Source organism: Ambystoma mexicanum, chromosome 9, assembly GCF_040938575.1.
Source record: "Ambystoma mexicanum isolate Mex_15411 chromosome 9, UKY_AmexF1_1, whole genome shotgun sequence".
Lineage (NCBI taxonomy): Eukaryota > Metazoa > Chordata > Amphibia > Caudata > Ambystomatidae > Ambystoma > Ambystoma mexicanum.
In genome coordinates, this window is record NC_090931.1 from 658,893,596 (window position 1) to 658,905,986 (window position 12,391).

Here is a 12,391-nt window from a genome sequence, read left to right on the forward strand (position 1 = left end):
GGCCTGGCTGGTGCTTGTGGCCTGGCTTGCAGGACTCAGAGCACTGCCGTGCGGCGCCCCTACAGGCTGACTAAAGACAGGTAGCCGCCTGAGCTGCCTGACACAAAGACCGGCCCTGGCTAACGGTGCTGGTGCTTCTGTGAAAGGTTTGCCTGCAGGCGCCGTTGGGCACGGCAGTTCTGACACTGCTGGGCGCAATGGCCGCTGCAGGCAGACTCGTAGTGTGCTGGTCCAGAAATACACCCTGCAGGGGACTATGAACTGAGGCCAGCCCCAACTAAAATCCCACGGGGGCCATTTTCTCGGTCCGGGTAATATACGCATACGCATGCACTTGCATGAGCGGAGTCCCCCCTGCGCTATTTTGATTTGTTCTGGTGATATACGTCTGACATTGACGTCTGCGTGGACCCAGGTTTCCGTCTAACACGATTGTCAGTGAATAGTAATCATTCGCCCGCTATGTCCGTGAATTGAAGACAGCATACAGATGTATGCACCTGTAGAATCCTCTGGATCTTTGCAGGTGAAAAAAACTAAGCACATTCTATAAGAATCCAGAGCCTCTCCAGATGCGTGGAAATCGGATGCAAGCCTAGATGCCTACGGATTCCTCACCCGGAGAGGATTAGGGTCGCTATCTGTACCATAATGCAGCAAGACCACACAAGTCATACAAAGCATGTGTAAAACATTGTATGAATGCTAATTCCAGACTGTTCATAAGGACCGCCATCAGGAATAAGACCCCCTATCTGTATTAGGGTGCTACAGCGCTTCTCAAAATATGTGTACCCACAACTATTTCTGAGTACATTTGATTCACCCTACCTCATCATCTATGCTGTTCATATGCATTGAGTAAAAAGATATTTATCTAAATTAAAACAAGAGCATTGAGTGCAAACAATTAGGAAAATAAGGTGGGAGCCCTACAAAAATGTATTTGATTTAATTGGTTATTTATAATGCGCTTAATACTCAGAGGTTTCTAAGCGTGGACCCGGGGATCGAACCTGTGTTGCTTCGCATCGTCTTGCTTCCAAGGCGAGCACGTTGCCCCTGAGCTATCCTCCCAAGAAAAATGCAGTGAGCCACTGCTGGATGCTACACCTGGGTGTGTGCTGCGCCACTGCTGGCTGCTACTCCTGGGTGTGTGCTGCGCCACTGCTGGCTGCTACTCCTGGGTGTGTGCTGCGCCACTGCTGGCTGCTACTCTTGGTTGTGTGCTGCGCCACTGCTGGCTGCTACTCCTGGGTGTGTGCTGCGCCACTGCTGGCCGCTACTCCTGGGTGTGTGCTGCGCCACTACTGGCCGCTACTCCTGGGTGTGTGCTGCGCCACTGCTGGCTGCTACTCCTGGGTGTGTGCTGTGCCACTGCTGGCTGCTACTCTTGACCGATCATAGGTTTTGGGGCCCTTAGTATAAACTATTAGATATCTTCCCTATTTGTGTTATTGTTCTTTGCCTAAAATAACCTTTAACAATGTAAAATATGAAATAAAATACATTAGTAAAAATACATTAGCTAACCTTTCGGGGAAAAAACTCATTATAATAACAATTACAAAATACTTCAGAAATACAATTTTAAAAGAACAATTAATCTCATCATCACATAATTAAAACGTACTCCAAAACAAGTGAATCGGGCCAACATAAAACATCCCATTGCACTTTCTCCATCGTAAAGGTCACTGGGCCTCATTACGACCCTGGCGGTAAGGGGTAAACAGCGCTGTAAAAGGTGCCGGCGCCATTTACCCCGTACCGCCTCATTACGAGATCCTCTCGCGGGACCCAAGAAACAACGACTTGTCAAACCAGGCGTGCTTACTGGATCCCGCGAGGGGAAGAGGGAGCAAACAATGGGCCAACTCGTAATGGCCTGTTGTTTGCTCCCTCTCCCATTCCCATTCAGCCCTATGGGGGCTGAAATGGGAATGGGGAAGGACCGGGTCCGGGTCCTTGGAGGGAGGAATTACCGGGCCTTCCGATCTCGGAATGGCCCCGTAATTCCTCATTCTGGACCCGGACGCGATTTCGGCAGCAGCCATGCCGCCAATAGCGGCATGGCTACTGCCGAACTCGTAATGAGGGCCACTGTCTAAAAGAACAGACACAGAAATACAGAAACATCATTCGTTCACGACCAGCTGTAAACTCTTCATAAATCCCCGTATTGGCCAATTTTCAGATTAGCAAAACATCTGCTCATAGTCTGCCTTTAGAGGCTATTTTCCCTTTTGTGAAAACTGAAAAAATGAGAAATGCAACTTTTAGGGACAGGAAGGAACGGGGAAGATTCTCAAAAACCTGTGCATCCCGGTGAGATGCACAATGGTGCAAAGATGCGCTTGCACAATCGCGACTCGCATTGCGATGCATGAATTCCCAAAGGACACACCCGCACATTTCCCATGCGGAGGGCCGTACACATTGCTGCTAAAGAAATGCAAAAATAAGTCAGCATTTAATGGCACATCTGTCGGACGATACATTGCATGTGCAAACGCCGTCACCAGCATGACGCTGTACTAAAAACATGTGCATCCCAGTGAGATGCACAATGGTGCAAAGATGCGCTTGCACAATCGCGACTCGCATTGCGATGCATGAATTCCCAAAGGACACACCCGCACATTTCCCATGCGCAGGGCCGTACACATTGCTGCTAAAGAAATGCAAAAATAAGTCAGCATTTAATGGCACATCTGTCGGACGATACATTGCATGTGCAAACGCCGTCACCAGCATGACGCTGTACTAAAAACATATGCATCGCAACGGATGCACCAAAAATGGGTGCCGCTACCTTAAAAAATACAGGTAAAGGCAATTTGTTTATGCTTCTTTCTCTTTTTCGGTTATGTACTGAATTGTCTGCGCATAAGACCATGATACAGATGTTCTGAGTGATGAGTCTGCTTTGTATTTTAAATAACGTGCCGTGGGGTTTGGGGGATACCATTTCAGTTTCACAGACCCTAGCTTGCCAACGACATCCAGGAATGCCATGGAGCCATGTTTATGCCCGTGTTCAACGACATCCAGGAATGCCATGGAGCCATGTTTATGCCCGTGTTGATGTACAGCAGGATTACGCATTCAAGTCACAGCATTGCAGAGAAACTCTCCGTATTTGTGCGATCCCTAGCTAGCCAGCCACGTGGAAAGTGTTCTACTTCCTGGTGTCCTCTCACTGTGCCGACCGTACATATTGCAAGATGTTAAACCTATGAACTGAGGCCTGGGCGAGTGTTGCCATCATGTGTTGATCACTCATGTCAGGTGCACGCACTCACTGCCCAGTGACCTCATCATGCGGCATCCTGTGGTTGTGTCCATGGTTTATGAAGTCTGACCTCAAAGCTTGTAGGTGTGCATCCTGCTCCCTTGTGTTTGCGCATATTCAGTTGTGTGGTAAGACTTGGCTGCAGATTGTGCCGTGCTTTGCGTGTGTGCACTACTAGGTGCAAGCTGTCAGTCTGCAGACAGCTGGCCCGGTCGGGTTGGTTTTGAGATATACTGTCGTCTGTGGTTGGCCATCTCTCCCTATGGGGGTGTGGAGGACATGTTAGAGTAGGAGAGTTTCATGTTGAGGGTTGCAGGGATTTCATTCAATCTTTTTGGAAGCTTAGGAGGTCCTGTTCCCCAGCAGTCCCAATCAGAAGGATCTCATCAACGCTGAGCGGATATCGCAAAGGTCCGCAGTCACAGGTGGCAAGGAAATCAGTCTCTGAGCGTGCCCTGAATACATTTGCACACTAAGGCACCACACACACATGCAAGCTTTAAAATCATTACTAAAGCTTTTATGACCTCATCAGGAGTTTTGAAGACTGTGTTGAAAAATGGCCCTGATGAAGGGTTAGAAAGATTTCCACTCAGTATTTGATTAATTCTCTGTAGCGCAAGATTGAAGCTCAATGCAGAATCGTCTATGTGTCTGTGGAAGGCGGGGGGCTGAGGGGAGTATAGCCCCGGGTCGAAGCTCAGGGGCTACAACCAAAAGGCTATAGCTAGCCCCTAGTCCCGCAAGTCCAGACATTAGCGTAGCCCCTGATCTTTTCCAGACCTAGCAACACCCCTGGTGGAAGGTAAAGCTTCAGGACTGCCCTTTGTTATAGGTAAGTAACTTTTGAATTTCTAGAATTCCTCAGTGCGCGAAGGGCCACATGGTGCCTTGGTCAGGGCTTCCTGATGTTTTTCTTTTGAAACTAACTGCACGTGTCGCTTGCAGGACGAAACGGGCAGTGCGCTGTGTTCTGGAACGCGGAGAAGATATGCTAATTACTGGAGGGCGGCACCCCTTCCTCGGCAAATACAAGGTGAGCTTTGAAGCAGTAACCGTATTTGGAGAGTGGTTCTTTAAATTTTCATGAGGCATGGGTGATAATAAGTGCTTTAAGAGTGATTGAGAATTAGGGGCTTGGGCTCAATAGGTCAAGGCCTAACTACTTGAGGGGGGAGAAAAGAGGTGGCAGGGTTTTTTTGTAAGAGATCAAAGGAGAGGCGAAGGCGTTGCTAGCATTCATTTTGTTGTATCATCCTCGACTTTTGTTTCGTAAAACCGTCGCGCTGACGCCTCCAGGTAACCCTTTCATCAGGCACATCTCCCTACAGATATCATTGTGCTGTATTGTGAAAGGGCTGCCTGCATGGCTCAGATTAAGAAACTAAAGGAGGGACTGGTGCAGCAAAAAAGGATGGTACTTATAGGCTGCCCACTGACCGCTTACAAAAAGGTACTGCCATCTCTTGTCCTACATTTGTAAGAGCTCAGTGGGCGAGACGGGCACATTTCTAGCATTAATTTTGCTGCACCCGCCTCTCCTTTTGTTTCTTAATTTGCAGCACTGATGCCTGCCGGCAGCCCTTTAAGCACGAGTGGGAGGCTTGCCAGGGTGAACGCTAGTGGGGTGAGGCCTGGCTGAGCCCCGGCTCAGAGGTACTTGTTGGAAATGGCAGGGGCCCTGCCCTGTTTATCCCCGGCCCAATTATAGTCCTGGGTTGAATGAAAGGTCGAAGAGCCAACTGCTGAAAGGATCAGAGGCATTTCGTGGATGGGGGCGAGGTGGGGGTGAGGGGGTCCTCCGTTTCATCTTCAAAAGAAAGGTATGCAGGCCTATAGGAAATTTCCCGACATCCAGGTTCGTTGACAGACTTGTAGAACAATGTCACAGAAGCCAAAGTGATGGACCCTGTCTTGTGACTTTCATTCTGACCTCGTCCTTGGTCCTGGACTCAGTGCTAGTTGGTTTGGCATGATGGCGATACAAGAAGCCCACTTCTAAAACCTCCGCTCAACCACTTGTTCCCAATTTCAGCCAGTGAGACCGATATAAGAGGGTCATTTTCTGACGAGTAGAGAAACTTCCAGAACAAAGTCAGGAACGTATGCAGAAGAAAGGGGGTACATTGTAAAAAAGCTCCTGATAGGGCAACGAGTATCAGCTGGATAGAGGAGGTAACATGTGCTGCAAGGAAACCCCAGAGAAACCGTACTGCCCAAACGTCTATATATATTGGAGTTAGAAGAACTCGTTGCCAAGGTTTCCAAAACAAAGACACACGAGTCTTGTTCTTCGAGAGCGCCGTTTCATACATTTCCTAAAGATGACCGCATGCTGCAGTGTAAGGCAGGTTTTTAAAATCTTGGTTATCAAGGTACTCAGAAAGGAAACAATCTTGTAGGTCGTGAACACTGTATCCCCCCCAAAAAATACAATTCATAGTCCCAAACAATGTTATTGATCGCAAACGCATAGCCCTCACTCTGTCCAAGCAGAACTCAAAGTTAATGGCTGTACGTTTTGGGGTAATTCAGCAGTAAATCAGTGGAATTACCACTAAACTCATTTACCATTACTGCCACTCAGTCCCATCGATTTACCATGGCATTTTGAGTGGTGGCAAGGCAGTGTAAATTCCCCTTTTTGGGGTCCATAGCACTCCATGTGGATTTTGGCATATTTACCGTGAGCGGTAGTAGTAAATCTGCCAATTTTTGAGGGAAAAAGGGAAAAATTTACCTCCAGCATTTTGTTGGGGATGAATTCTCCACTTTTCCTCCAAACTCAGAATTCTGTGATGTGATAAAAGTGGTGATAATTCTGCTACCCGCCAAAAAAAAGTAGTAGAAACACTGTCACTTTTTTATTACACCGCCAAACTTGTAATGAGGCCCATACAATTCTATGTCTCAACACATTCAAGACTAGGGCCTCATTCCAAGTAAGGCGGTGCGGGTAAAAACAGTGGTAATGTGGTGGTTATTCTGTTACCACTGCATTACTGCACCGCCAAACTAAAAGTTTGGTGGGAGGGTAGAGGATTTACTGCCATCAAAAAGCTGGAGCCTCAACATTACTGCCAAAAATCGGTGGAATTACTGTCAGCAGAATTACTGCCAGTGGAATGGCCACTGAAATCCCCATGGAGACCTATGGAATCCGAAAATGGGGATTAATACCACCCTACCAGCACTTGTAATCTTGCAGTAAATCCACTGAACCAAGTGGCAGTATCGGTAATCGAGCTTGGTGGTAATTAAGTGGTTTTACCACCATTAACTTTGATTTCCTCTTGGGCACATTGGATTCTACAAAAGGACTTGGTCCTAAATTACTGGACTTTGGGCCTCATTATGAGTGTGCGGTGTGGTAATAACGTGCCGGTATTACTGCATACTGGCATGTTACCGCACCAGTACACTCCAAGTTTGGAGGTGGGGTGGCCGGATTTTCCTGCAGCTCCAAGCTGCCGGTAATTCCGGTACCCAACCACCAAGAAATGCCGGTAATGCCTGCAATTCCCCTATGGAATGGGGAATACCCACCCTTACTGGCACTTGTAATCTGCTGGTAATTGCACCCAGACCACAGTGCCAGTAACGATAATACCGTTTGGTGGTATGCCGCCTGATTTACTGGCGGGATACCACCAAACCTTTAATGAGGCCCTTAATCTAATTCTTTGAACATAAGGAGCCCACAACATACAACCTTTTTTTTTTTATTGTACAACCTTTTTTTATTGTACCCATTATATATAGAGGAGCCGTTTCACTGTAACATACTGTAATCTTTGTGAAATATATGAAGGGATCTTTCCCAAAGAGCAAGACTCATGTGTCTTTGTTGTAGAAAGATTACCAACTACTGCATGCTAAACACAATCTTCTCTTCTAAAGTCAGGAATTTGTGTAATTTGTTTCTCTTAATCCAGTTCCAGTTGCCCAATTTGTTTCTCTGAGTCAGTCCCTTGTTAACCCCTTCCACTCCACCAATCCCTTCCTTTGTTGAACCTCATCTTGCTCCATAAATATGTATCTGAAAACAAACGTCTTCTTTGTTTGTCTATTGCAGGTGGGGTTCATGAATAATGGCAGGATCACAGCAGTCGACGTTGCCTATTACACCAACGCTGGGTTCATGCCTGAGGAATCTATCGAAGTATGTGTCACGGTCGCCCACAGTTATGCCCCTCCCTCACCGCACAAACTGCTATTCTATGCTGCCCCTGCGCATGTCAATCAAATGCCTCAAGTGCTTTAAGTGGGGTAAGAAATTGAGGGGGGGCTCGTTTGGGGGCGTGGCTTTCGTTGTGGGCGTGGCCTAAAAGTGCACAAATCATAGTAAGGTGTGCAAACAAATATATAAACGTATGTGAGCATTTATATGTTTGTATGCGTACTACTATGGTTTGTGTACTTTTCAAGCCATCTTTTATAAATGTAGCAATGTTACATATTTCTATGTTTATAAAAGGTGGCTTGAAAAGTGCACAAACCATAGTAAGTTGCGCACACTTGTGTGTTTACCTTACTATGGTTTGTGTACTTTTCAAGCTGCCTTTCATATACATAGATATTTGTAACATATTTCTATGTTTCTAAAAGATGGCTTGACACGTAAACAATTCAAGGCATCTTTTATAAAGCTTTGTCGACGGACAAAGCAGATGCCTTGAATTGTGTACGTTTCAAGCCCTCTTTTATAAACATAGAAATATTTCTACGTTTATAAAAGAGGGCTTGAAACGTACACAATTCAAGGCATCTTTTATAAAGCTTTGTCGACGGAGAAAGACGTCTCGGGCTCAGTGATCTTTCTGCTCTGAGCAGAGATCACTGAGCCCGAGGCGCCTTTCACCCTCTGCAAACCCGCTGGCTATGTGATCTAATCTGCATATTAGATCACGGAGCCCGCGGGTTCGTGAGGGTCAGTGACTTGGGGAGGGCAAACAAAGGGATAGTAACTTCCTCTGATGACCCTGATGAGGGGTCATCAGAGGAAGTTAAACTGACTGACAGAAGTGCCACCAGCTTCAATGTTGCTGTGGCTGGCTGGCACTTCTGTCAGCTTGCCCGACATAATGACGGGTGCAACTCCCGTCGCGGTAGCGGCCATGGCGGGATAATGCGTCCCGCCAATGTTGTGTGGGACCGGGGCCCCGAAAGGGCCCCGGCTCAGCCCCACTTACGCCCCGACCCACGTAAAGCACTGGATGCCTCCATTGTTTGACTTACTTCTTTCTGGTGTTCACAGTCTTGCAGAGGAGAAGAACCCAAAATATCTAGTTGAAGCCATGGTGAGCACACAAGAGGAGAAGAGGAGGGGACGATGAAAGTGTACGAAATCGACTTTATTTGCCAGTGGCCAGACACAGGGCCTCATTACAAGTTTGGCAGTGCAGGAAAAAAGTAGTGGTAATTCCCTTACTGCCATTTTTTTGCTGTAACAATGACCGCCTTCTATCCCTCACTGCCAAATTGTAGCTTTTGGTATATTTACCGCTGGTGGGATTACAGCATGGTAAATCCGCTGATATTTAGAGGAAAAGTGGCGGACTCACCTCCATCTTGTTGCAGGAGGTAAATCCTTCATTTTACCACCAAAAATGTATGAATTTACTGCACTGTAATTCCGCCAGTGATAAATCTGCCAGAAATCCCCATGGAGTCTGATGCACTTCTAAAATGGGGAATTACACAGCCCCAACAACACCGGTAATCCTATGGTAACTCCACGGAACCAAGTGGCGGTAATGATAATTGAATTTGGCTGTAATGCAGCAGATTTACTGCCAAATTACCACCAAATTCGTAAGGAGGCCCACGGTCTTCCCACCCGAACCCCTCATCCAATTGTCATGCATGATGTCTCCATACACATTACATTCGGTACGATATCACTGCTGTTACGAATCAAACTCAAGGGGTGACATTTTATCATCGAAAGAAATTATAACAGACCGAGCAAAATAGTATTCACGTATGTGTATGCAGGTATCAAAATTGTACTTCTTAAATGTATGCGTCTACCTCGGCTTAAATGCATGTACACAAAAAAAATTTCTTAGGTGCAGTCTCAAAAACCTTTATTTGCACTAGCACATCTGATCACTTGCACCAAAAAAAAGGCGCTTTCACATCTTTAGAGGCACACATTCAGATACCTTTTATCACGCCTTGCATGAGGGGGGCCTTTCCTGACCCCATAATGATTTTTTTTTTTTAAAGGACAGTAAAAGTATGAACCTCTGCTGTCCCATTTGCATGTCTATCCCTCAAACAGGGATAGAAATGATTATGCTTTTTTGTCACATTTCAAAGTGACAGGCCTGTTGAGGGGTCGTCACAGTGAAATGCGCAAGCAGCCATATTGGTGCTGGGTACCTGTAATAATCTAGTGTCTGGAGCATGCTCTCGACACCAGTGTATTCAAGATGGCTGGCCAGTCCACCATTACAGCTGCAGCACAGCCGCCTGGGAATGCACAGGTCACTTGTGAGAATATGATGATGAATTGTGAGTAAACAGTGCATCCTCTGTGCTACTTTCAGTTTCCCCATTTTTTGAGAATTAGCCTCGCAGGGCCACATTCTCAGCCGTTTATTGGCGTGAGTGATGAGATGCGCTAGAACATCTCATCACCTGTGCCAAAGAAATGTGCACCCAAATCCACAGAGGGCATCGGAATGTGCGCACCTTAGATGTGTGTGTTCGGATGTCCTTTTTTCACTTCCTTTGCTCGTTTGGCAAGTAAGGTTTTTTTTTGTGCCTTTCAATGTGCATCTCAAATCCACAAATGGCATGTGCTTTGAAATGCGCAGAAATCAAAGACCCTGAGCCTGTGTGAAATAGGCACAGGGGAGGGTGCAATGCATGAGAGATTCATTTCTGGACCTTTCATGCATTTCCTTTGAAGTCGGAGAGCAGCGACACCGCTGCTCTCCCATTTGCATTTCTATCCTTCATATAAGGATAGAATTATTTTTGTATTTTGTACCGGCTTTTACATGGCAAAGCTTTATTCAACATTTGTGTCATCAAAGCAGATTACATTCCATACAAAAATACCATATAAAAACAGAATAGTGTTAAAAAAACATACAGCTCTACATCACAGCTAAAGGGGGAAAATCCAGCCTTTATTAAAATCAATTAAAAATCATTTATCATGTTCATTCACCCCGTTTCCCACGCAGACTCAACTTCCTTAGCCATGCCCTATGCAGATATTAAGCTACAAAGTACAACAGATGAAGATCTCCACTTTACCTGCCTAGGTCCATTGCAACTACTGTCCTTCGAATACCCTTCAATTTGAATATTGGTTTTAGGTGCAAAGCTGTGTAGTTATTATAACTAGGACAGAGCAATACAAAGTCGAGAACCAACTCATACAACGCCCCACACGCTGGGCACTTAGTGCCATTTTGTCCATACCAGTTCCTCTTGAAAGAGGCCACTCGCAGCGTCCCTGCTCTCAGATCGTGAAAAAGAGAGCGTGCGCGTGGCCTGGATTTAAAACCAGGGACGTCATTTGGGGGTCGACAGAGGTCGCAAGGGCGACCTCTGAGGTCTCCCTTGCGACCTCTGTGGTCTTTCGTGCGACCTCTAAAAATAAAATAATTTTTTAAAAAAGTTATTTTTTTTAACGTTTTTTGCAATACAAGCTCATAGGCCTGGGCTGTGGCCAGCACCATGTGGCTCTTTAATTCTGGAGTGGCTGGCTTTCTTGTTCAAGCCCCTTAAAAAAGAAGAAAAATAAGAACAGGAGTGCCACAAGTCTAAGACTTTCAGCACTGAACCTAAATAAGAAAGAATAGGAATACCAAATTATGTGTCTTTCTGGAATTCTATACAATAATTGCTAGACTCATTAAAGGTTTATTTCAGGCACACTTCAGGACTTCAGGGGGTGAGTCACTGATTTAGTCTGTTCTAACGCCTCAACTCAGCCTTTCATCCTTCTGAGGTCGATAAATGGGTACCAACACAGGTTGGGTGATAATGGGTCTATATTTCTTTTATGTAAAGCGCTTAAGCTTAAGTGCTATATAATAACACATCATTATCATTTGGTCATGGAAGTCTGCTTGCAATCACAGTAATTTGGTAATATGGGCCTATACACACTGATCTTAACCATATTTTTCGTAGTGTACAATGCTATGTTATGCCACTTCCTGTTTTGTCAACGGCTGAAAGGTGGTGTTCCATCGCTTCCCGCGATATCACTTTGGGGTGGGGTCAAATGACATCACTTCCTGTGATGTCATCAGGGGGGTCAAGGGTCGTGTGATGTCACTTCCGCTACCCCTGGCATTTTGGTGAAATGACGTCCCTGTTTAAAACATCTAGGTATGGTTCATAACCAAATGTTACCCTGGCCTTCAAGTATTGCTAGCCAGAGGAGAGCCGTATACAAGCCTCCTCCATTGTTCGTTTACAGTCCTGCCCCGGTGTTGAAAGTACCCAACTATGCCAAATAATTTATTCTCCAGACAGACGCCTGAAAGGTTGCCTAGTAGCCGTTTTGTCCCAGGAATATGTGGGAATAGAGCTTCCAATAGTGTACATTAGCAGAATGTTCTTCCCTAAGGAAAATAATTATGCGACAATTGAACTGGGGGCTCTAGCCATAAAGGGGGCTGTGGGGTATTTGAAGTATTATCTCACCGGCAGGAAATTCCAGCTAGCAAAGGACCACTCACCCATCATTTGGATGAGTCTCTATGAAGACACTAACCACAGAATTGTGCGCTGGTTTCGTGATCTCCAACTGTTTCGCTTTGTGTGGAGCACAGGAAAGGGAAGGAGCAATGCAATGTAGACCTTTTGTCCCGTTTTCCGCTTGGAGATGAGGAAACCATGGCATAAGGGGAAAGGTATGTGATGAATCTGAGAATGTCGTCCCTTCTCCCCTGGGGGGGGGCTTTCCCATGGGGCCAGGGCAGCGAGTCCACAGTACAATAGTCCCCCTAGGCGTGGTGCACCGAGGGAGGGTCACGTATGGATGGAATCCAACCCCCGGATTAGGGACGACCATCACCAGAGAATGCGGTATCAGCCCGCTAAACCATACTCAACTCCTTCTCC

The 12,391-nt window shown here is 46.2% G+C and overlaps 1 protein-coding gene across 1 annotated transcript in view; it reads left to right on the plus strand.

The window, feature by feature from the left end:
• AOX1 (aldehyde oxidase 1) overlaps window positions 1-12,391 on the plus strand; it is a 738,465-nt gene that overhangs the window by 423,762 nt on the left and 302,312 nt on the right. The window contains exons 23-24 of the mRNA XM_069615435.1: window positions 4,244-4,331; window positions 7,371-7,457. Coding sequence (XP_069471536.1) covers window positions 4,244-4,331; window positions 7,371-7,457 — 175 coding nt within the window. The remainder of the gene's footprint in view (window positions 1-4,243; window positions 4,332-7,370; window positions 7,458-12,391) is intronic.